Raw genomic sequence first — 24,799 nt, 5'->3', positions numbered from 1 at the left:
GGGGACAGACTTTTTAATAGGGCCTATAGTGACAGAACAAGGGGTAATGGTTTTAAACTAAAAAAGGGTAGATTCAGACTAGGTATAAGGAAGAAATTTTTCACAATGAGGGTGGTGAAACACTGGAATAGGTTGTCCAGAGGGGTGGTAGATGCTCCATCCCTGGAAACATTCACAGTTAGGCTGGACAGAGCTCTGAGACCTTCTAATTTAGTTGATGTCCCGTTAAAGGTTCCTTCCAAAATAAACTATTCTATGATTCTATGATATTGTGATAAAAATAATGAGCAAACAATGTTCTTGTTTATTATACAATATCCCTGTAAACAGATTGTAAGTCTCTCAATATCAATGTTCCCCAGCATCACACATGAGATTGGTGCCTGAGGAGAGCCATAGCCAGTGGGACTTCCTGCAGATACAAGTCACACTGCACAGATCTCGTTGTTTACATGATTTTACATGCTACTAAAACTAGACTGTAACTGTAAAATAACATATTTGAAGCCAAGTAAATTGCTCTTTTAAATTTGATTTTCTTATCTGTTGATATTGCCCCAAAAGATAACATCCTGACATGATTCTCTACAAATATTCTCAAGCTGAAATTGCATTCTGATGTAGACATGGTGCTGGTGGTGACAGATTGAGAGACTTCTTCCCCCATGATCCCTTTTTGAAAGGGACTTTACATGTGCACTAAACTTCCCCATGAAAAAAAAAAAAAGGCCTCATCTGTGTCTGCATTATCCCTCCTCTCTTGAGTTCTCTTTGCATAGAGCAAGGGGATAGGTAAGGAGTTGCTACAGATGGCCATGTGCTTTCTTGTTTCATGTGGAGACTGATTACCAGTAAATTCATCAACATTTTAGCAGGATAGCTGAGGTTTACATGAGGTTGTAACGGACCACAAAATAACTTTTTGTTTCCACCTGTGTGGTTCCAATTTCTTCAGAAATATGAGATACCCTGTTAATAGGTGTGTTGCATTCTGCTGAGTTTTAGCTGTGTATAGAGTACACCTATAAGAGTGCTGGAACTAGCTAAAAAAATCCTTTGGGGGGCATACTTAGAGATTTCATCCCACATATTTCAAGGACGAAGAGAGTAACTGAGTCAAATACAGAGAGATAGATATAGATTCCATAAAATATCAAAGCCACTGAAAATAAAACACATTAAAGTGCATAACAAGAATGAATAAAATAAAATCTCTCCTTTTTCCACTTTATTCTACTACATTTTGTTTTCAGTAGGAGAACTAGGGTTTTTAGATCATTTCACTAGATTTTGCAACCATATGGTCAAATGGAGAACACAGTGACTAAGTGATAGACTTCTAGCCTCAACAATCTGCATTTGAAAAGGAGCGAATCTATATGTTTTTCTCCTTCACTTTCTCCTTTTTTTTTTTTGTGGTGATGGTGGGGTCCTATACCACTTGCTACAGTACTTGTCTTTTTTGCATGGGACCTCGCATTTGGGGAACACTTTGTACACAGAAACCGGTTGCCTTTCTGACAGTACAGGAAGCTTAGAGTCTACTTATTAAAAAGAGTCTGTCCCAGAAGTTAATCTACTGTCTTAGCTTTCACCGTTAGGTTTTGGATTTATGCACACTACAAAATTGGAGAACATCTATGTTTATTTAAAGTATATACAGACAGGTAAATCTAATACAAACTGTTTTTCTAAGTCGGATGCATCTATTTACAGTAAGGTAGTGCCAAGATTGCTGCAGTCTAATTCTTTACAGGTCTCATTTCTGAAATTGCTCGCTCCATATTGCTGAGGCCCATTAAAATTCAGCATCAGTGGCACAGACGTTTGTGATCTTTTCTTTATCTTTAACCTCTATGTCGCTTAAGATACTGACAAAGACAAGGTTCTGGACCAGTTGTTTTCACCGATCAGGTAAAATCTTCTTTCTTCAGTTGAAAGAGTAAGAAATACAGGATCTACTGTTTCACAGGTGCTAGTCATTTTATGCATATATGATTCCTATGCACTTTGTACAGAAAATCCTTCTGCAAAGTAAAAATACCAGACAAGAGGTGAGGCTGTTCATGCAATATGTTCTTACAAATGAACTGCATCAGTCCTAATGTGCTTGATCACATCCAGTTTTAAAAGTTTGGCATAATCAGTATTTTACTATTAGGAAGAGAATCTATGAAGAGGAGGGAACAGAGAGTACTCAGTTACATTTATACTCATTTGTATATTGTTTATGAGTCTCACATAAGCTTATTACTGTAAAGGGAATAAAATCAGGTGCTGATTTGGCTCACTAGCTACAGTAGGCCCTTCTTTTTTGAGAGAAGCCTTCAATTCAATTTCTCGCTGGAATGGATTTCTCGCAAATAAGGATAATCCTTCATTTAGTGTTTACACACTTGGTTACCTCTTAGCATTCTTCCCTGTCATATCAGGTTTTAAAATTTTATTTAAAATTGCCAGAATTCATTTATGCATTAGCTAGTTTTATTATAGTTATGGACGAGCTGGCATTCAACAAATTTAGCACTAGGAAAGAATAGTCATGATTTTATCAGAATATAACAGGATCCATACCCAATTTTACCTTCATTGTCCTGTGACGTGTTACTGTTCATGCAGAAACACAGCCAGCCAGCACAAAATGAGTATCGTTACTAGTAAAAAATAAACTATTTCTTTTTTACTCTTCCACCTCATCTTCCCCCTTCTCACCTCAGCTAGACACAAATACTCAGGCCCCCTAACTCACTTTATCAGAGAACAAAGGAAAAAATAGATTATAGCTAACTGTGCGGCCTTCCTGAAGTATACAGGAAGATTCTGCTCACTGCACAAACTTAAGATTCAAGTTTATCAGTTATTTTTTAAATAAGAATGCTACAAAATGTCAATTCTCTTCAATGGAATTTACAAATTGAGATATGCTAGAAAGAGGTAAAAGCGTAAGAGAAACTTAAGAGTCAAACTAAAGGAAAAAAATTCTAGCATAGTACAAATATATTAAACATAACTACACAATTTGTAGAGACAAAAGAAATTCAGAGGTTAAAAGAACCTTAATCTAGCTATTCCATTCTAGTTGAAGTAAATAAAGCCTATAGATTCTGATTTCCTCTTAAATTACTGTTTTGCCAAAAATGCCAAGGTCAGCAATCTTAGCCTTCATCACTGACTCTGAATTTCAGGAAACCGTTTTACATTAGCAAAAATGCAGCACTGAGGTAGAAGGCGACAGTAAAACCGAAGAGGTGACCTGCTGCCTCCTGTTTCTGATCACAGTTTAGAACCTGAACAGCCTTGTCCTGCATTCTTCTTAATTGGGTTAGCAACAGGGAGAAGGTGAAACCAGGTGTAACGTACTAGAACATCAACACAATAACTATGAATGCACGTAAAAGAATTGTTACCATGGGGTCAAGACCTGCAGACAAATTAAGAGAAAAATGGAAAAAAAACCCCACAAGGTCTCTTGACACTATTCCAAAAGCCTGAGAGTGAGGAACATCAGTTTATTTTTAAAATCCACCTGCAATAAATGATCTTGTACATCACTATCAAGAATTGATGGGATTTTCTGACATTTTTTTTTTTTCTGGAAACAAACAAGCAAACCCGAAGAAACAACCAACACCAGACATGAGGTAAAAATGCACAGATTTGGAGAGATTTCTTCTAAATGAGGTAGAAAAAAGATCTGTTTATAGTTCTTTTAGAGGTAAACAGTTACTTTAATATGTTTTGAATTAATCACCTTAAATATCAATCATTAATATTAAAATATAATAATAATAATACTATAGGAATTACATCAGCTTCTTAACTGAGATGAAGGTACACATTTAAGAAAATAGTTTGGCATTTGCTACTTCTGCTACTACAATACACTAAGTAAATATAGGGTTTTTTTCCTCCTGAGCCAGTTGGTGCATCGGTTATTCCAGCACCTTAAAAATTAGGAAAAAATTACTGATCCTTTAGAATTGTTTAATATTCATCATTATGAAAAATGTTGAAATAATGTAGGTCAAGCATGGTCTCTCTGTACCCACAGCTACCTGAGGAATATTACTGGGAAGACAGAAGTTTGGCTGTACTTTAATAAAGAAAGCAAATTAGAAGAGTTCTGCACTGGGACATCTGAATCTCAGTGGCAGCTGCCATATTAAAAGAAAAAAACCCAGTGTCACAGTCCAAGATTTGTTTGTACTGTAATACATTTCAGCATCCATCCACAACACATTATGGTCTTACTGAGTAGAAAAAGGGATCCAAAAGGTAGAGATAAATATATGGGGAGGGGTCACCAAAACGGGTTTACCTACGCATCCAGCTTAAGATGTCAACAGAGTAGATACGGTTCTAACATTCAAAATGCTGACAAACACTCATTGTCTCTCCTTTCAGCATAAAAGGTGAAGAAACTTTAGAGGGGGCCTTTCTGAGGGGAGGAATACTTCATGGAGACAGACAGAGCTGCCAATAATCAATGTGGCAAAAGATGTAACCAAAATATATGCTCCCTTTTCATGTCTCTGGCCAGCATAGCACCCTTTTTTGGTCCTATGGTCTGCATGTATACCAGCAGAGGGAAAGAGCGATCCCTCTCCAGTTACAGTCCAAACCAAAGATGAATAAGGTTTACCTATCACATCACCCCAAAAAAGGGTTCATGCATCTAAACAAAAATCTATAAAAAACATGAATAGAAATAGCACAAGACCTATAAAAGAATGAAACCGATGAAGTCCATAATCTGATCTACATGTACACATGATCCCATGCAACCCAATGGTAAGTGGTCCAAATTTCTAAGGATTTCAGGAGAAGAAGGTGTTATGAAATACAGGATCTATTTATCAAAGGATCCTTGATTATGTTTCAGAGAATGTGCAATGTTACACAAAAGCAATTCAAATGCATCTCATATTATTTTGGATAAAACAAGTGTTACTCTGAGCACAGTAACCAGTCCCAGGCTTTCAGTAATCTGCTGTAATATACACTAGGGGTGATCTCATGACTGCATATAAATATTTGAAGGGAGGATATACTAGAGACAGATCCAGGCTCTTTTCAGAGGTGCCTCGTGACAGGACCAGAGGCAATGGGCACAAACTGAAACACAGTAGGTACTGTCTGAACATCACGAGAAACCTTTTTGCTGTGAGGGTGACTGAGCGCTGATACAGATTGTGCAGAGAGGCTGTGGAGTCTCCATCCCCAGAGATATTCAGAATGACACGGTCCTGGGCAACTGGCTCAAAGTGGCCCTGCTTGAGCAGGAAGGCTGAACCAGATGGCTTCCAGAGGTCGCTTCCAACCTCAACCAGTTTGTGAGTCTGTCCTTCTGTGATACCACAGCAACCACCAGTGCAGGATACACTGAGCACCACCCGTATTCCTAGGGACACATCTATCTTCTCTAGGAAAAACGGTTCATGAGACATTTGATTCAGGTAAAAGTCTAATCTGAAAATAAAATTGGTAATTGTTTGCCTTTTCATCTATGACTGTTTTCACCCAGGCTGGAGAAACCCACTTTAGGCTTCACATTAAAGGGCAGTTTTATTTCACAGCTTGACTTGAAGTGGTACATAACAATGAAGTAATTTTCCCTCTATCCAGTAATTGGTGTTTTTTTTCTAGCTTTTAAGACATTTTATAACATGTCATCTCACTGAAAACACATACTGAAATAAATATTATAAATCATGCATAGGAATCTCAGAGCTTCTAATAAAATTAGGAGTTAAAATATACTTTCTTCTCCTATTAAAATGAAAGAAAAACCTATATGTTATTTTTTTCAACACAGAGGCAAAACTGTTTTCTTTGCATAGTTCATTTTGCATGAAAGAATTGCTGTTCTTGTCTTTTGGAATGGATACAATAATTTTCTTCATAAATCAAGTATGTATTGTTTTCATTTAGTGTATATAGATAAATTAAACAATTTATGTCCAATGTACTGAAATTTGTCTTAAGGGATATTGGAAAAAGAAATAAAAAGAGGTAGCTGTAAGCCTGTATAAAACTATATCAAGTCTTCTGGTTTCTCCTGGCTGTTCTTTTTAGGTGGAGCTTGGCACTTCGGAGGCCAGCTGCAATGGCAGTGCCATGGTGTAATGCAGGTGAAAGAGTGAGGTTGTCCTTTACGAGGTCCAATGGGAAGTGAGACTCAGAGCCAAAGGAAGAAGTGGAGAATACAGAATAAAATAGTCATAAAATAATTTTGAGGTCACACGGTGTTGGGCTTTCTTACTCATATAAGAACCACAGTATCTTAAACAGGTGTTGGAATAGCCTTTCCACGGTGTGGCTGGATTGGGCATAATCTAGCATATCATCAAAGAAAACAGACCTTTTAAAATAGAAATGTGGGCATTGTGTTTTGTTTGGTTGGTTGTTTTTTCTTCTGATATTCATATTACTAAAAGCAATGAAGGCACTGGCTGAGTGATGGCAGAATCAGACCTGCAGACTCCATGTGATCCTTCTTATGAAAGTTCCACCAGTAATTCTGGGTCAGCTCAGCACTAAATTTAACGCTGATGCCCTGCTCCAAGTCACTGCAAGCAATAGGAGAGCAATAAGGAAGACTAGATGACAGAAATTCCTTACACGGATGACATCTATGGAACTACAGTAAAAGTACTAAAAAATCAGCTTCCTTGGTCAGGCCAATTAGTGATAGTTTCTCCTTTGCTATGATGGCAAAAGATCGTCTTCTGCAATTCTGTGAGATAGATTTTGTTACTGGAAACTGTTCAAACTATTTAACATATATGGCAGATAGAGGTTTTGTATCTACTTTAGCATGGAATTGTGCATGAACTACAAATGCCACTAGAAGACAGGACTTACTATCACAATATGATCCTGCACTAAGAGTCTCAGCAGTTCACATTTAGCAGGCCTGTCACTGTCAGATCAGATCAGGAGAGAAGTGATTGCACAAAATAGTACATTTGCCTGTGTAGCAGGTAGGGAAAGGATCGGAATACGCCTGATTTCTCTCTGGGATCTGGGCACATCTGGGCTTGTGCTATACAACAGAATAACATACTTGTATCTTGAGATGTTCCCTCACTCTCAAAAAGTACTGGTTCACTACAACAAAAAAAAAAGCTTATGATTAAATGTGATGACTAAATATTACTAATGCAGAAGGATTTCCTGGATCTGTGGAAACCATGAGAAAAAAGAGTTCTGAGACCTCTTTTTCTCTGCACTGGTCTTCTCAAAACAGCATTAACATCGGTGACCAGTGGTGGTAATTTAGATGTCAGAATTGAGACATTTTTCATTATTTATGTGGAAAGAAGCACATATAATGAATATCTGTAATTTCCTGTAAGTACTACTTTTATCAGCCAAATGCAGGGAAATCAAGCTATCTTTGTACTAACAAATTCATCAGCAGGAACCCAACAATGAATGGTTGCTTCGCCTTCGTTAGTTCTACCAAGGAGCACACATTACAATGGTAGCTTTCCTGTGTATAGTATTCAATGTAAGTATTTTAACACATAGTGTTTGTCATGTGTTAGCTAAAAGGTATCAAAAACATTTTTATCCTCACAGCAAACACATCATCTAGGAGATACAAACATCTACATCATCCAGTCTTAATAATTCAATCACATTTTTAATATCTCCCTGGCCTGTGAATGAGATCACTCTGTATCACGTTGCAGTCCACTGGGTGAAGTTTGTTTCGCAGTTTAGCTTCAAAGGACAAATTGATTTTTTTGTAATCTGTTTGCAATATCACCCCAGCAGTGGTAACCAGCAGAGGGGAGAAGCTGACTCAGCAGTGGTAAGGGCTCGACAGTTGCGGAGGTGCCACTTGTCCCTTTCTCTTTCAGTGAGCCTTGCTCCCATGCAGTGAGCGGTGCTCTTTTCTTTCTCTGTCACCAAGCCAGGATATAAGTAATGAATTCCAGGAATAATGTGTAATCTGAAATGAGTAGTGGTGTGAGGTGGTGCGCTGTGGAAGGGAGCTTCACAATGACATATTGAAAAAAGGGAGATCAAAAGTAAGGTGCCTTTTTACTTGATATTACTGAAAATCTCTGCTAAGTTTGTATTCATTAAAAAGAAAAGACCCTATTTGAATAATTCTATTAAAATTCAGTTAGGACATAAGAACTCTAAGAACACAACTCTATTAAAGATCTTTCTTCCTACGAAATATGAAAGTATCAAATTCAAAATACTACAGTGTCATCTATTAGGAAGACCACTTAAACTATCTATGACCTGTTATTTGTCAGTCACTGGGAAGCACTCGGAGGACACCAGCACTTTTCCCTTGCAGAACTGTGATGTACCACACAGCCTGCGCTAACTGACAAGCTACCTAAGTGACAAGCTTTTCATGCTGCCAGAGAAACAAAATTCATCAGATGCCCATGTCTTTGCTAGTTTTAGGATGAAAAGCAATAGATGAAAGCAATATCCCTAATATGACAAATGATGAAAGAGCAATTCTGCGGCAGAGACAGTCTAACAAAACTCATTAACTCCTCCGGAATGCGCAGGGCAGGGACAGCAACAGGACTGTGTGCACCAGCTGCTCAATGAAATCTAGGTGTGCTGTCAGTGACAGAAACTAAGTTTCATCTCAGCTGCAGGGAGGTAAATCAGATCTGTATATAACTCCCCACGCCTGAAAAGATCTGAAATAATAACGCGAGCCATAAGGAACACTTGAAAACTATAGAAGCAGCTGTGTAAAACACCTTTGGTGCTTGTAATAGAGGACATATTGAAAGCTCAGTCAGTACTACCAGCGACAGAATGTGAAGAATTACCAAATAGTAATGAATCATGAGTGCCTGCCATAGAAATGTCCTCACCCCACCAACTGGGGCTGAGTAAGGAGACCTAAAGTCAATTTACCATGCTTCAACCCAGATTCTTACTCCGGTTGAATTTTGTGTTATGACAAACAGATATCATGTCAAATGTTATTGACCTGTATATCAGGAGTACGTGACAGAGCCAGTTATGCTGAAAATGTGTGCTTTGTGTGTAGAGCGTGGTGCACGTCAATTTGCAGAATCAGGCCTTCCATTCGCAGAAATGCATTTTCCTTTCCACTATGGAGTTAATGTGAATGTTAACACTGCTACAGCTTCAAAAAAAGAACTGCAAGGGTGGCGGCAGTTTCTTTTGTTTTGTTTTGTTTGTTTGTTTGTTTGTTTTCTGGAAAGGGGAATACTCTAATTAGCCGAATCATGGCCACTGAAACAAATTCCAGCATTGTCTGTATATGAAATAAGTATTTTTAAAACCTTAAAAGCAACAAAATATGTAAACCAGGGTGAAAGTAATGGGTAAAATCTTCAAGCTATTTCAAGAAAGTTGCTGGCAGGCTTGTAGGTGGTCTACGTAAGACTCCCACACTCCTGTCTTTCCAGACATGGATTTGTGCTTGGTTAATTAGATACACTAGGGAGAGGTGATACTTTTGCAGTGACTGGTGTTTTCCTGTAATTAAATCAATCTAGTATATATCTTTTAAAAAGCATTAGGTCATGAAATGTTCATAAAACACCAACTTAAGTGTCAACTGGAAAATTACAGATTTAATATTTAGACAGATGTCTTTGATAAAAATCAAAATAGTGCGCTCTATAATTTCATAGACATATAGTATCATCAATTTAGTCTGAGCATCATATATGAAAATAATGCTATGCAAATAGGTATGGCAGTTAAATAAGGTTTTAGAATAAGACTGTTTAAATGAATAAGTAATATTTTAAAATGTCAGTCAATACACCATGAAAAAAGAAAGCTCAATTTAATTAGGTTGGTCATTTGTGGCTTAGGTAGGAAAAGGATTAGCATGTAGAGTAAGTTAAGGCTGTCCAAAGCTTTGTGTGGGTTTTACACAGGTATTCACTTTCATCTCAGTAAAAGAATTAGTGTAACAAATGCTGGCTTACATGGTGCTTTGCTGCTTATGGCACAAGAGAGCTTCTCAAGAAACTTGCCATGTAAAGGTCAGGCACAGTTTACAGAGAATAAGAAAAAAAAAATCAAGATATTTTAAAAAATGGCTTTGCTGACAAATCTAAAATATGGTGGCACAGACAAGCTTTTTTATAGCTCGCTTATGTCAACTTTATTTTGACTCATTTCTCTGTAGAAGAAGAATAATTGTATGACCAGTAGAGAAGATGTCTACCAGCAATCACTGGCATAGTCCAGTGGGATTGGAGGGGCAAGATAGAGGGTTTGGGGTAATGTATTAACTTACATGATTTTTTTTTTTCTTTAATGTGCACAGAAGTCAAGTGATTGATAGCAACATTTTCAGTCTGACATAACTTGCATATTGTAGATGGCAATGTATTGAAGAAAGCAGAGTAGATACAATCCACTCGCTCGGAGGACCACAATTTTGCCTGGCATTAATGCAGGGAGGATTCTGCAGAGTACTGAAAAATAAATGGGGTGTAGTACATACTTCAGCCTTCCCCAGGTGGAATTATTTTCTGTCTCCTTGGAAGATGGACCAGAAAATGAGAAGAAAAGAGGTCACAAGGGCTAGGCACATTTCAAATCTGCACCTAATCTCCATAACCTCAGGACTGACGTGATAGTACTTTATAAAACAAAATTACTGTTGTACAGCACATTCATGGAGATAAGTGTGGCCATATTGCACTTTGGAAGTCCTCAGGACTGCTAGTCCAAACTGCTGGAAAAGCACGCTCACTGTTCTCGATTACTGTGCAATGCTCAAACAAGAGATGAAAAAAAATAAAAAATTCTTTGTTTTGGGGAAAAAGTAACAAAAACCATAAGCACAAATTATTTTCACAGTCAAGTATTCCTTAAAAACTAAACAGACAAAAATTATTATTTTATCATGGAGTTATTATTTTATCATGGTGTTATTATTATGGAGTTATTATTTTATCATGGAGTTATTATTTTATCATGGTGTATTCTTGGAACACAATAAAGAGACTTATTTTATTTTTTAAGTCTCCAAAATGAAGAACACTATTTAGCAGGATCTGTAAAAACTGAAAAGTTATTAAATTTAAGTCTACTTAATACAAGGTTCATAATGATCCGAAACCAAACAGCACAGGTATGAAAGGTATCATTTCCAAAACTAGGCATACTGAAGGAAGCTACTGGGTCTAGCAGAGGACACATGTTCTGAGCTGTCATTGCAATGTACAAGGTTCAAACTCATGTAGTGACAACAGAAATGTCTTTCAGCAGCACTGACTGCTTGTATTCAAACTGAATACAATATTGTCTGTGTTTTTATCCATCCTGAATATTACACCATTGGAAAGGTACATTAATGGCAAGGTCTCCTGTATCTTGATTTTATGTGATTTAAGCCTATATCCATCACCAATATTTAAATGCAGTTTTTCTGGAAAAACAAATCCGCTTAGATGTATTCACTCGCAACACCACAAAACTCAGCACTGTTAAGTCTCTGAAGTAAATTAGAGATAGTCCAGTAATTCAGGAATTGCAGACAGAGCTTGAGGGGGTTTGCTGTTGTAGCTTTTTGAATTAGATGTGTGTAAGCCTTGCTACAGTTTATTTTTTTCAATAAGAATATAGGAGCTGAGCTTTAAAGGGTCTCGCTATGTTATTACATGCAAAGACATGGAAGCATGGGGCTAAATCGAGAACATGAAAGGGGAAATAACCACTTTAAACCACAGCAAAAGAAAAACTTAACCACTTAAATATGTGTCAAATACCACAGAAAGCCCCCCCCAAATCTGTAGCACGAGAAGGTTCAGTTTCTGCAAAACATAGGCCTCTCACATAAAAAAACAGGTTGTCAAACACTGCGATTTATGAGAGAAGGACTCTGAGTGCCCAGTAGCACAACCACTGAAATACCTGCCAAAGCTTCATACTACTGCACATTCAAGTCAAACAAAACTCTCTTGTTTTAGGATGCAAACCAAGCCTGACAGATTTCCTTTAACTTTTTGTCCTGGCATAATAATTTTCCCTTGACTGTACATGTGGCATGTAGGCTAGAGAGACTAATATTTTCAACCACACAGACATTCAATCCCTCCTTGTCTCATTCCATAATCAAGGACATTGATGTCAAGTCTCTCTGTGGCCTCAAAAACTGCTCCAGGCTTTGTTTAAGCTTCTGTAATTCCAGTCCTTTAGCACACATGAAGTTCTATAGCTTGTGCCTACTACCAGGTTAATCATTAATCCTTAAAATATAAAGTTAAGGACGTCATTACGAGATTTGAGCTCTAGTCTGCTACGTTTTCCTCGTGTTCTGCAAATAATGGAGATAAGTCAATGAAGGCTTCACAAACCTTTGAGTTACTCTTCTCATTTATAAACAGAAAGAAAATATTTAAGTAGAAATACATATATACATAGCCACATGTATGTAAAAATAGATAAAATTAGATTTATCATTTCCATATACTTCAAAACCTTGAAACAAGCAAGCAGAAAAGCTTACCCTTGTCAACGTCAGTGTTCCTTGTTTACACACATTGCAGCGGACCCTCAGTTTCCCAGGTTTCACAGCTTGGCAGAAATATTTGCAAAAAACATAAAAACTGTTGTAACTAGCTGCACCTGTCAGGAAGAAAAAAAAAATGCTATATACTGAAAGTCAGTAAGAAACTGTAATGAAATGATTCTATTTGGCTTTATAAGTGATAAGTTAAAAAAAAAAAAAAGGTTAACTAATTTTAAAGCCTGAAGACAGCATTGTGATTGTATTATCTTGCCTGGTCCAGTTCTTAGCACCTTTCAGTAACTTCTGCTTCTTTATCAAGTTATTAGGTGAACTACACCATGACCCCCAGAAAATGCATCCTGTCTTGAGTTTGATCTTATCACTGATAAGCACCAACTGTAATCTTTGGCAAGTGATGTATGAGATTAATTACCACAGCTCTCCATAATTTGCATTTTACTTCCTGTCTAAATTTGTCTAGCTGCAAGTTTTAGTGAGTTCAAATTGCACGAAAATTTCCTTGGATGAAGTTTAAAAGATTAGTGCGACTGATTTCACAGCAAGAAAACAAATATTTAATTTAGCAAATTTAGTTTTATTCATGGAAGATTGGGAACAGTTTCTTTATTCTTGCTGGCAGCAGTATAAAATAGCAAAGTCTGTAAACTGCTGCCAAGATATTAGGCCAAGTAAATTTTTCAAGAAAAATGAAATGAAACACATTCTGTTCTGTGCAACTATGGAAAAGAAGATGATATGCAGAGAATTGTGTAACCCTGGGGCAATGCTAATGAATTTGATTTCATATGCAATCCTGATCCCTGTTTTGATTAAACCACTTTTTAGGAAGGCTATTGCTATTCCTCAGAAAATGATGGAATATTCGTAGCATGGGTTTAATTTAGACTAGCCATCTCCAAGTTCAGAGACTCAAGCTTATTATCAGAAGTTGAACTGTGACCAGAATAAAGTTTTTACCAGATTTTGTCCCAATATCAAGAGGAATGGTTGTGGAGGTTTGACTCACTAGCAGTGGTGAACTTTAGAATCAACAGCAGTCCTTTAGAGATCAGAAGTTTTTTACTGTCTTCTTCCCCATTCTTCTATTTTGCCTGCATTTATCAGCAATATACTTTCTAAATATATTTGATTCCTAACATGCTACCGCAGTAAATATGAACTGGAATAAAATTTTTAAATGTGACTGACTTGCTTTATTTTTACATGTTCTTCACATGATAAGGGTAAGACCTTGTGTTCTAACAATGAAATGCTAATCAATTTCATGTTACACCTATTCATACGTGTCCTAACACACATGTGCAATTAGGTTCCAAAACTCAACTTCAGAGAACTATGTTGTCCAAAAAGCTTTTTTTCTAAGAAAAAAAGATGTAGATGTCTTCAAAGATGTATACTGCTGGAAGAAAAAAAAAACTATAACACATGGAAAGGATAAGCATATCAAACTTTTTTAAGTTTTCATAAACATAAGCTACATAAGAGTACATCAGTGATGTCTCTAATATCAATTTTAGTCAACTGATCTATCACCTGTTTTCATTGTGCTTCCCTGGGGGATAGTAAACACCACAGAACATAAATCATAACAGAACTCAAGTGGTTGGTTTTTTTCAAATTAACACACATTCATACATTCACACACATACAGACTTTTTATATAAGTGAAACTCAAAAGGTTGAGAGCACACTTCTCAAAACAGTCTTTAACAGTTCTGAGATGAAAATAGTTCCACTAAAGAAAAAAAGGTATGCACTGAATTATTTAGTATATAGTACAATGTTGAGAGGTGATTCCCAACTAAATATGAAAATTTTTGGACATTTGCATCTCTATTCACTCTTATTTTGCCTGAGCCTCCTAACACTAGAACAGAGAACACATCTGGATTTTACTCCATTTGAGCTAGAATCCACAACAAAAATCTGAACTACAGTATTGCAGCTGAGGAGGAATACACTTGTAAATTACTGAATTTTACTTTCGGCATTCCTCTATGCAGGATCAGCAGGTCAATCAATGAAACAAAAAGACAATACCTTTGGCACAACTGAAAGGAAATACTACACAATGTAAGCAAGCAAAAATGCTATTGCTAACAGAAGTCCACAATAAACTCAGTCCCAAGTGCAGGAAGTGAGACCAGAGCCCTTCACCTGTTTTGGTATCACTCGTCCTCTCCCATTGCTCTGATTTCTTATATGGGTGGTCTAATGAGACTAGGAGACTGCTGCTTCTATTCCCAGTACTTACTGTCCTAATTTGGTCCTACTCTCCAGGATTCCTGCCATCACGCTAATGATACCGTTCCAGTCAAACAGAACCATCTTAATGAGTACATAAGCCCTTCCAGAATACAATATTTTGTTAATTGGGCTGATGCCTTTCCTGATCCAGTCTTCCACTCCCTAATGTCTTGTGTCCTTGTCTCACATTTTATACCAAGTTTATTTCAAAAAGTAAACTACTTGAGTCAGGAATCATGCTTTCTGCCTGCTTTGTGTTCTTAGCTCATTCCATCTGGATCAAAGATAAAACTATATTATTGATAATACTCTGCAAAAGATTCACAGGATAGCATGGCATAAATCAGCATGACTGAATACTGCAGTAAAAAACAGAAGTCACAGGAGAGGCCTAAAATGAGACATATTGTTGATTTACTATAGAGGATAAATGTTATGCATTAGCTTGATATTTACTCCATGCAAAAATAGACTACGTTAACTCAATATTCATTTTTCTTAGCACTTTCATTTTTCATGAATATAAAAAGTATCCCTAAACACATCCCCTATGTACAAATTTGAAATATAAGAAACAATTTTATAATATAACGTGTCTGCAGCAGTTAAGCAGCACAGATCTATTCAGAGACCCAGAATAACTTTGGAAATGTCTGCTATAGCAAGGTTGCTGGAGAGGCACAATGTTCTGATTTTAGAAGGAAAGTGTAAATGGAGATTTTCAGCAATCCATTCACCATTTTATGCAGATGTGCTGATCTCATTCTCACAAAGTGCAGTTACTTCCTTAGGTGTACAGCCTGAGCAGCACCACCAGGAGCAAAGAATGAATTAAAAATGCAGATACTAAAAGTCAGCATACAGTACAATACTGATGGTCAGCATCTTTTCTGACTTGTTAATGTCACTGTGTATTTTAGCATGGCCCTTGGCTGAGACTGGATCCCCCTGAATCCTTTTTCAGAGGGGAACTGAAAGCAACAGGAAAAAAGAAATCTGCTTTTTGCACCAGCTTTGACATAGCAATATTAACAAGAAAAGTAATTATGGAACCCTGACAGTAATCACTAAAATACCTGCAGCACCAACCTTAGAACCTCAGCTTTCCTCAGTCAGTCATGGTCTATAAGCATTCATAAAGCTTCACACTAATATTTTATAGTACTGGCAAGTACTGGCACTCAGGAAAAAATGTGCAGATGCAGCAAATTACAACTTCAAAAAAAAAAAAAAGCAGCCCCTTTATATATGCTGAACGTGACTCTTAACACCATAAATAAATAAATACAATTATAACTACTAGTCCTCTTTGCAGTTACATACATTGATGGGTGGAGGAAAACTGAGGGAAAAAAAAATGTGTTTTATCTGCAATCGCACTTTTGAGGTCCGTGTGCTAAATATCTATTTGTGGGGCAAGGGTCCCATAATAGTCACTTGTGACCATCAATGATTCATCCAGTGGTCTGAACACTCTCTTCTAGCTTTCCCACACCAGCTGGTACTTCAGCATGTCTTTTGAGAAGCCATTTACTTTGCGTCTTATCCTTAAAGATAATGCAATAAGGATCTGTCATTATGTTTACAAATATTTAACTTTAATTTACTGTAACTTTACTTCTACAGTCATAAAGAATCCACAACCTCCTTCCCCTGGTCTTCTGTTCTAGTAATTCAATATCTTTATCTTTAAAAAGACATGCCTTATTTTTACCTTTAATTTTCTGTGCTGAAATTTAACAATTATATCTTCTTCTTTCCACCAAAGATATGGAAACCAATTTATTTTCTTTTCATTTGCAGAAAGTTTTTGTATTGGTTTTCTATTTCATGGGCTAGTCAAACCCAAGATGGTCATTCCTTTCTTATATGTTATACTCTAGAGCTCAAAACATTTCTCCTGGATTTTTCTTTAAATAGTGTGAGGTGCAGCTTCCTAACCTTGTCATAACTTTCCAGCTGAAGTCTTTCTAATTCTGAACACAATAGGGTTCTTTCTTTTTCTTTAAGACATCTTGAAGGTTATACTTCTGCTTATCTGTTCCTATATAATATCTTGCTTAGCATTATGGGCATAACTTAATTGGTTCCTTTAGTTCCTGTTCAGTCTATGATCTAAAATGAACCTCCAAATCCTTGTCTACTTTATCTGTTGTAACCCATTCTGTATTTGTGCTGCTGAAAACTGCCAGCCAAGTGCAACACCCTGTGCTGGCCCCTACTGAGCAGCACGGTGGTTTTCTCCAGACTGTATTTCCAATTTGTCATTATCATTTTACATTCTCAGGCTGTCCTCCAGCTTATCCACAATCCCTCCTAGCCTGGTGATGTCTACAGCTTTAATAAATAATGTGTCTATTCCAATGTCCAGATCATTAATGAGAATATTGATTAATATCAGATGTAGGGCAGACCTATTCAATATATCCCTCCATTTTGATGATGAACTACTAACAACTATTACCCACCACAGATTAGGAGACAAGTTGACAGCAACCCTACTGTATTTTTATCTAAGTCCAGACCCCTAGTTTGCTAATGACCGTATCATGCTAAATTATCTGAAACCTTGCACTGGTGAATATGTGTTACCTGTTAATTTCTTCTCTCCACAGTTCAACATGATCTGGTTTTTTTTGATAAATTTGTGCTGGTTTTTACTCTTGTTCTTGGATTCTTTTAGATATTCCAAGTGTTACATTTTGCCTCAAAGCATTTTCAAGAACTACAAGTAATCTTTTAGTTTAAAATTCCTAGACTTTCCCATTACTTTTTAAAAATGTCACCAGGTGCCTCCTCCATTCTTCCTATATATTATTTATTTCCTGCGGGTTCTAGAAGTTATTCTGACAGTGCTGGGATTGCATTCAATAAGGAAGATATTTATTTTGAAAGAATATAAATTATTACATACTAATGTCTCATAAAGTAGCCAATTTAGAATTATCCATGTAGGAGCAAGCACAAAATAAGTCTGAGGTGTTCAAGGTTTTTTCTTGTTTTGTTTTTGTTTCCGTTTTTAAACTACAAGCAAAAGATTTCCTAACAAAAATTGTAGTAAAACATAAAGCAAGAAACTAACTGATCAAGAACAGTTACTGACGTTCCAAGACCTTCCAGAATTCAAAGCAGAAGTATGCATAAGCCAATCTACCAAGATAGCTTTGGTAGTAAGTTATAGCCTCAGGTCAACCTACAGTGGTAGAAATAAATTATTTCAATTTTTATTATCTTTCTATATTAACCATCAAATAACATTACAGAAGAGATAAAGTAACATATTAACCTAAATTGATCACATCTCCTTTCTAATATCCAGAAATAAGGTCTCAAAAAAACTGAGTTTAAGCCCTACGCAAACTGAATTGCACAAACTAACTTATCGGAGATGGGGTTAAGGATCAATTTTGGAAGTTTAATATCCTTCTGACCTGGGGGGGTACCATCCCTGTCATTCAGGAACGGATAATAGGTCAAGAAAAGAAACAACAATAATCATTCTCTAGTATATTTTACATTGAATGCACCTCTATTAGATGTTTAATAGCTCCTTCAAGAGATGAGAAATAATTCCAAGGTAGAATCACAATAAATACTATGTAATTAACATGGTGCTGTGTTGCTGATTGCCAGTTTTTCTATCAATGTTTTCATCCAAGTGAAGTGTGCAACTGTTAGAGAAACTTAATGACTTCCTACTTGGAAATATCTAAAGTGTCTGAGGGCAATACTACAGTAGGGAGATCAAAGCTCAAGAGAAAAGTGTTGTCACAAGACAGAAATATCCTGAGTATTGTAACCTCCTCTCCAGAAGCTTCTCTGCAAGCATTTTTCCCTGTCATCTCCACTTAGGCTTAGTTATCTGTATTCAGGGGTGTCTAAGGTTTAGAGTCCATCATCCTAACCTTGGATCAGCCTTCTAAGGAAATGACCAAGTTGTGAAAAAGTTTGTAAAAGGATCAAAGTAAAATGGGGGAAAGAAAGGGTTGTGGAGATGGAGTCACTAGGCCAAGGATTCAAGGGGAAAAGTACCAACATGGATAGTTATAAAATCTCAAAGGAAAAATTGAGGGGGTTACTTGATCTAACACCACATGTTGCAAGCTTAGAGTTTAATGATCCAAGATCTACAGATGACAGGGTTCCTGTATTCTCATTGGTCTCCACTAAAATCTTTCTCAACGCCTCTGCTATTAATTCAGATTCTGCTTTTCTTTCTAGTGTAGTTTCTATATTAGCTTTTTCTTGATCTTCAAATTAGCCATGTAAAAGAAATGACAAAGGTTTGAATAAGCCACACTGCAGGTTGTATAAGATCAGACCAACTGCTTCCTTCTGCTAGGTTTTAGAGAAATACACAATAAACTACCCAAACCTGAATATCAGAAGTCTGAGACAAAATTTTCCCAGTTAAAAAGCAGCAGTGGGTCTGACAGACAAAATCTGTTGTTCCACTTTCAAAAGCAATTTATTGATCATTTATACTTCCAACATTACTGGTAACTTTTAAACAATGTATAGTTAACAGGGATCAGGCTTATATGCATGGCTAATGTGTACCAATATATATTTATTTGTACATATGTGAATTATACATATATATACAATGTAAATGTATGAGGCACACACTTTGTTGGTGTGTAACTTTAAAAAGTTCAGTAGGAATTCAGAAAACAATCCTTATTTTGCAGTTTTCACTTCCAAATATCATCAGGTAAAGCTATTTATTACAGACTAGTTTTAGTAAAATGCTTGGTGTTTTTCTCTGTCAAGTTCATTAAGTTCCTTCTACCGGACAAAAATATATTTATGAAGATACAAATGCCAAAGGTTGCTCATTTATGATCCATGTCAGGACTTCTCTTCTTATCCCAGTGAGACACCCTCTCTCTTTTCTACGTCTTCAAAGCTAATTTCCTCACAAATATCCCGTCACAAAAAATATTAAAACTGTTCTCTCCCTTTAGTGTTTTACATAAAAAGAGAAAGTAGCTTTCTCTGATGTGTATCCCAGTGTTTTGTACTGTCTCCCCATTTAGATTTTTAAGCTCCTTAGGAACTGAATCGGCTGCTTTTTCTGTGTTGTTAATGATGAACATGCCGCAGGAGCTTTATACATGTTAGTGATAGCACAGACCAATTATTCTGATATGCATGACTAGTTAATCAGAAAACATAGTCGTAATGACTGTAGACCTGATCCTGAAATCTCTAATCAGTCAAAACACCCATTATCATCCCTATGACTGTTTAAGTGAATAAAATCTGAATAGGGATATTAGGAGCTAACCCACTGTTCTCATTTAAACTGCATTTTCATAGAGATGATAATGATTACCGAGTCTTTCCTTTAACTCAGCTATTTAAAAGAGGACACAGCTACAGGAAGTCTTTCAGAAGACTGAAAATTACATAAAGGCAACATTGTTTCAGATTCCATCATATTTACATCTAGACTAGTTGTGATTTGTGAAATGTAGACTGACTGTCAGAGACATCTCAGACCATTTCAGCAATTTGCACCCACATTATGAAAAACATATAGTTAGAAGTGAACAAACAGAAGTATTTTTCCAACTGCCTTCACTTTAAGGACTTTGCTTGATTCAGCACAGTAGGAAGAAAAACATCTGCAATATAAGCCCAGTAGTCTCAAAGCAGTGAAAACTTCCACATAAAGCTAATATTTTTAAAGTGTGGAGGATGCACTTTCTGCATCTAAAAAGGAGACATGACTTAAAAGTTCCCATCCACTTTTCGAAAACACAACTGATATGTTCTGCCTTTAATTTTTCCTTTTTTTAATCTTTACCTGCAAAGATTTCACAGAGCACAAACACATATACGTAGATGGGCATATAAATGGACATACTTATAAAACTTTTCAACCTGTTGATGGTGATGCTTATTCTTTATGACACCTATCTAATTTGAACCATGAGAATGGCATTTATTTGACAGCTAGATTCATCTAAACTGGTTGTGCTATATTCTAGTGAAAAAAAAAAAAAAGGGACTTTTATGGTTTGATTCTATTCATCTTAAACTAGATATTAAAAAAAAAAAAAAAATATATATATATATATATATATATAACTATGTCAGATAAATTGTGCCTAAAAGGATCTTTTTCTCTCTGCTGTAGGGATTTGGGACTACTAGGTCTGGTAGAGACATCTACATTGCAAACCTCTAAAATCAGGTGAGATAAATCCCACTTTGTGGTGCTCTGAACACAAACTCATGAGGAACAGTCAAGGTATTTTGCAGTACAGATAACACTATCAAGTAGACTAAACCTTAAAAAAAAAAAAAAACAAAACCACAATTCATGTTGAGACTGAAATATGATTTGCAGAATGTCTATGGATCTCAGGTAATTAAAGTATATTGAAGAGACAGCTATATAGAAAAAATACAAATGGACTTACCACTGTAAAAGAACTACAAGTAAAAGTAAGGGAGGATACTGAGAAGACTTAGAATTCGACTGAAAAGTGTGCAATGCCTGCATAAGAGGTGGAATATCAGAAGTACTTGACAAAGACAATATGAGGGACATTTATCTTTTTAACTTTTACTTTCTCGGTTAAAAAAAAAAAAAAGTGTGCAAAAATAACAGGAGGCTTCTATTAATTAAAAATGCAAAATTAATAGCATTTGATGTATTTTAAATTTATGGAATTTGGAATGGGGTAGATAAACAAAACAAAACAAAACAAAACCAGACTTTCTTTGTCAGCCTTTATCATGAAAGAATATTCTGCTTCTCTTTTCTGAGCTCCAGCATCATCTACTTTCACTTTCATATTTTACCCAAATTCTTCCTTCATTATCTTGTTACCCAGTTAATTTCTGTAATTACTTTTACTCTTTCTCATTCCTTTTTCTGACCTCTATATAAATGTCACCTTTCTCTTATGTCTAGCAATATACTCTTCCCTCCTTCAGTTTGCTCTCTGATTTTTCAGACATAGGAGCTAACCCTAACACTTAACAATAAGGAGTGAAAGCAGTAAAAAGAGGAGGGGGAAGGTGGGGTGAGGGGGAAGAAGTGATTATTCTGCTAGACAGCAAAACATTGGGAAAAAAACCCAACAAACAAACCAAAATCCCACCCCAATTTAATGACACTGCTGCAAGCTTGGCAAATGACACGAGAGACAGTGAAACAGTGATACCTTCTACATCAACAAAGCGTTCAAAACTAAGGGTATTAAAGGGTCTCCCTGAAAAGGTGTTCCTTGTGCATGGGGAAACCACTTTGCACCACCCATAACATCCCCCACAAAACAGCCCCCTGAACTGCTTTTTTCCTCACTGAAGGGACTGAGTGTGACCTGAAGTGATAAAAACTGGCTGGAACTGGCTTATTTCTAGCTGGAGGCAGGGACTTTCTGGATTTAAGCCTGAGCACACAAGGGGAAGAGAAGCTGCTCCAGAAAACCAAGCGTGGGTGGCACAGGTCCTGCAGTGTAGCCTTCAGTATGAGCAGCAGATTCACTTGAGTGCAATTTCAGAAGTCTGGATATAGGTAAGCTGATAGATCAGTAGTAATTACCAGTAACTATGAAAAGCTCGTAACAAGCAGCAACAACAGCATTGCTGTTAGTTTTGTCACGAAGTCTGTTACCCTGTGTCACGGAGGCAGCCCGAGATTAGTTTAAGGGACAACAGGGTCCAAAACAACTTTTATTAAACCGGTGAGAAATAGGGTTTTAGCACTCCAAAAGTGACTTAAATATAGGTTCGGATATCAGTTGAGGAAAATTTTTAAGGGGCAGCAACTAATACAACAGGCGGTCCACAGAGTGCATGCATGTGGCTTCACCCAAAACAATGCTGGAACCGTCTCTGAGTCCCGGAGGAGTACACACTTCTGCCGGAACACGGTGCGGGATTATTTTTAAAGAGATACACGTACTCATAGAGAGTATGGAAAGTGTACGCTTGCAATTCCGCGAGGGTAAATTTATAATACACTCGCAATCCTGCAAGGGTTAACTTACTTACACGTGCAAATGTGCACGGAATACTACACGTGCTTATATGGAAGCACGGGAGGAAAATACACTCGTGATTGTGCGAGGAAATAATTTAAAGTACGCGTGCAAATGTGCACGGAAAGTTACTCGTGCTTGTATTAAACATGGAAAGTTACACGTGCATATGTGCACGGAAAGGATAAATACACTCACGATTATGCGAGGATTAATTTTACACGTGCTTATATTAAGCACGGGAAGTTACACGTGCAAATCTGCACGGAAAGGATAAATATACTCGCAATCCTGCGAGAAGTTTTACTCACACACACGGCAGCAAGGCAAGCGTAGTCTCCATCCCGGGGAGAGGGGCTCTCGGCGGCAGCATCTTGCTCGTGCTCCGAGAGACCCGCGACAATGGGTGGAGTCTCGACGAGAGTCCCGTTTTTTATTGGTTGATCAGACCTGACTGTAGGGATTCTAGAAGCTTCTCTGCACCCCCACACCAGCTGTGAGGTGCCCGTGAAGCCTCCAAACATCCCCCACACTGGCCGCAGGTGCGCAGCGGTTCCCTGGCGCCTCGGCAATCCCTTCTCCTAATGGCCCTGGCCAGGGTGCTCTGGGGCCAAACAAAAGAAGCTGTTAGCTTCAAGTAGCAGAGAGAGGGGGAGATGTGCCTACTCCTTCCATACTGAAGGAGTTGGGGGAGAGAGGGGTGGGGTTGCATTCTGCCACACCCTGTTACAAAATATTCTGGAAAAGTTTCTTCTTCAGAGCACACAAGGAAGAAATAGTAAGCAAGCAAAGTTTATGGAAGATAATTAAGTTATTCAAAGTACTAAAACATTATAAAACCTTCCTCAGCAGTTTTTAATAGAAATTACCCTTCTACTGAATAAAAATGAAAATTCCCTTGTGGCCAAATAACTAGTTAAATCACTGGAAACAAAGGTCAGGAAAAGATGATATTTTTCTCAGTGCAGTCCCAAAAGGAAAATGGGAGTATTCACTATCAGAAAAAGACAAATGAACAGTGAAATGACAAAGTTTGCTGGTAATATGATTTTATTCAGGGTAGCAAAAATGAAGGCCAACTGGAAAAATAACATTGAAGAATGCAGGATACTGAGTATCTGATAATAGAATAAAAAATGAAATTCATTGTAGATAAATGTAAGGTAATGTACATGGGAAAAATAATTTTACGCAAACAGTGATGGTCTTGACTAGTTATTACTATGCAGAAACAAGATCTTGGAGTTACAATAGACAGTTCAAGGAAAATGTCAGATCAATGTTCAGTAGCAATTGAAAAAGTAAATTGGATGCTAGGAATTATTAAAGGATGAATAGAGACAAAAAAAATAAGGAAAAAAAAAAGAAAAAAGAAAGGAAAAAACCAGAAAACAGTGCTGTATGAACACTGTAAAAATCTATGGTGTGCTCCATTTCCAACAACAAGTGCAATTCTACCCTTTCCATCTCAGAGTACGATATCTTACAGCTACGAACACACAAAAAAGAGGGAATGGGTAATCAACAGTATCCATGCCACAATCACTTAAATACACTATGACTTCATGGCCCAAAAAGTCATCAGTTAAACAGGAATATCATAGAGGTCTACAAAATCATAAGAGCCATAGAGAAAGTGACCCAGAGTGGGACAGCATCCCAGAAAATATTACCAGACTGATGTATACAAGCTCCTGGCACAAGCTATGGACTGCCCATAGGGTACTATGATAAAGGAATCTTTGATTATATTTCGTGTGAGAAAGAGGTGGAAGTAACCTGTTACAGCATTTCATTGTGTGCTGTGTCCCTTCAGAATGACTGTGGCTTGTGTCCACAATCACAGATCCAGCGGTCCAACCTATTCCAAGCTCTGGGCTGCAACAGCAAAGACATGGGACAGTCCTTCTGTGCAACCCTGATTGTGCCCTCTGCTGGGACATTCCATGTTCCTGCCCATGAGTCTTTACCAAATAACTTCCAAATTTCTTTTTTCAAGTCTAGGTATTTATGCTCTTGGTTATATCCATAAGAATCC

General features: G+C 37.1%; 1 protein-coding gene across 1 annotated transcript in view; it reads right to left on the bottom strand.

Moving 5' to 3' along the window:
• Positions 1-24,799, bottom strand: part of PRKN (parkin RBR E3 ubiquitin protein ligase) — a 717,498-nt gene that overhangs the window by 441,473 nt on the left and 251,226 nt on the right. The window contains exon 4 of the mRNA XM_065835898.2: positions 12,491-12,609. Coding sequence (XP_065691970.1) covers positions 12,491-12,609 — 119 coding nt within the window. The remainder of the gene's footprint in view (positions 1-12,490; positions 12,610-24,799) is intronic.

Source organism: Patagioenas fasciata, chromosome 3 (assembly GCF_037038585.1).
Source record: "Patagioenas fasciata isolate bPatFas1 chromosome 3, bPatFas1.hap1, whole genome shotgun sequence".
NCBI classification, from domain to species: Eukaryota; Metazoa; Chordata; class Aves; order Columbiformes; family Columbidae; genus Patagioenas; species Patagioenas fasciata.
The sequence above is the reverse complement of the archived record's forward strand: the minus strand, read 5'-3'. Positions and strand labels throughout refer to the sequence as shown.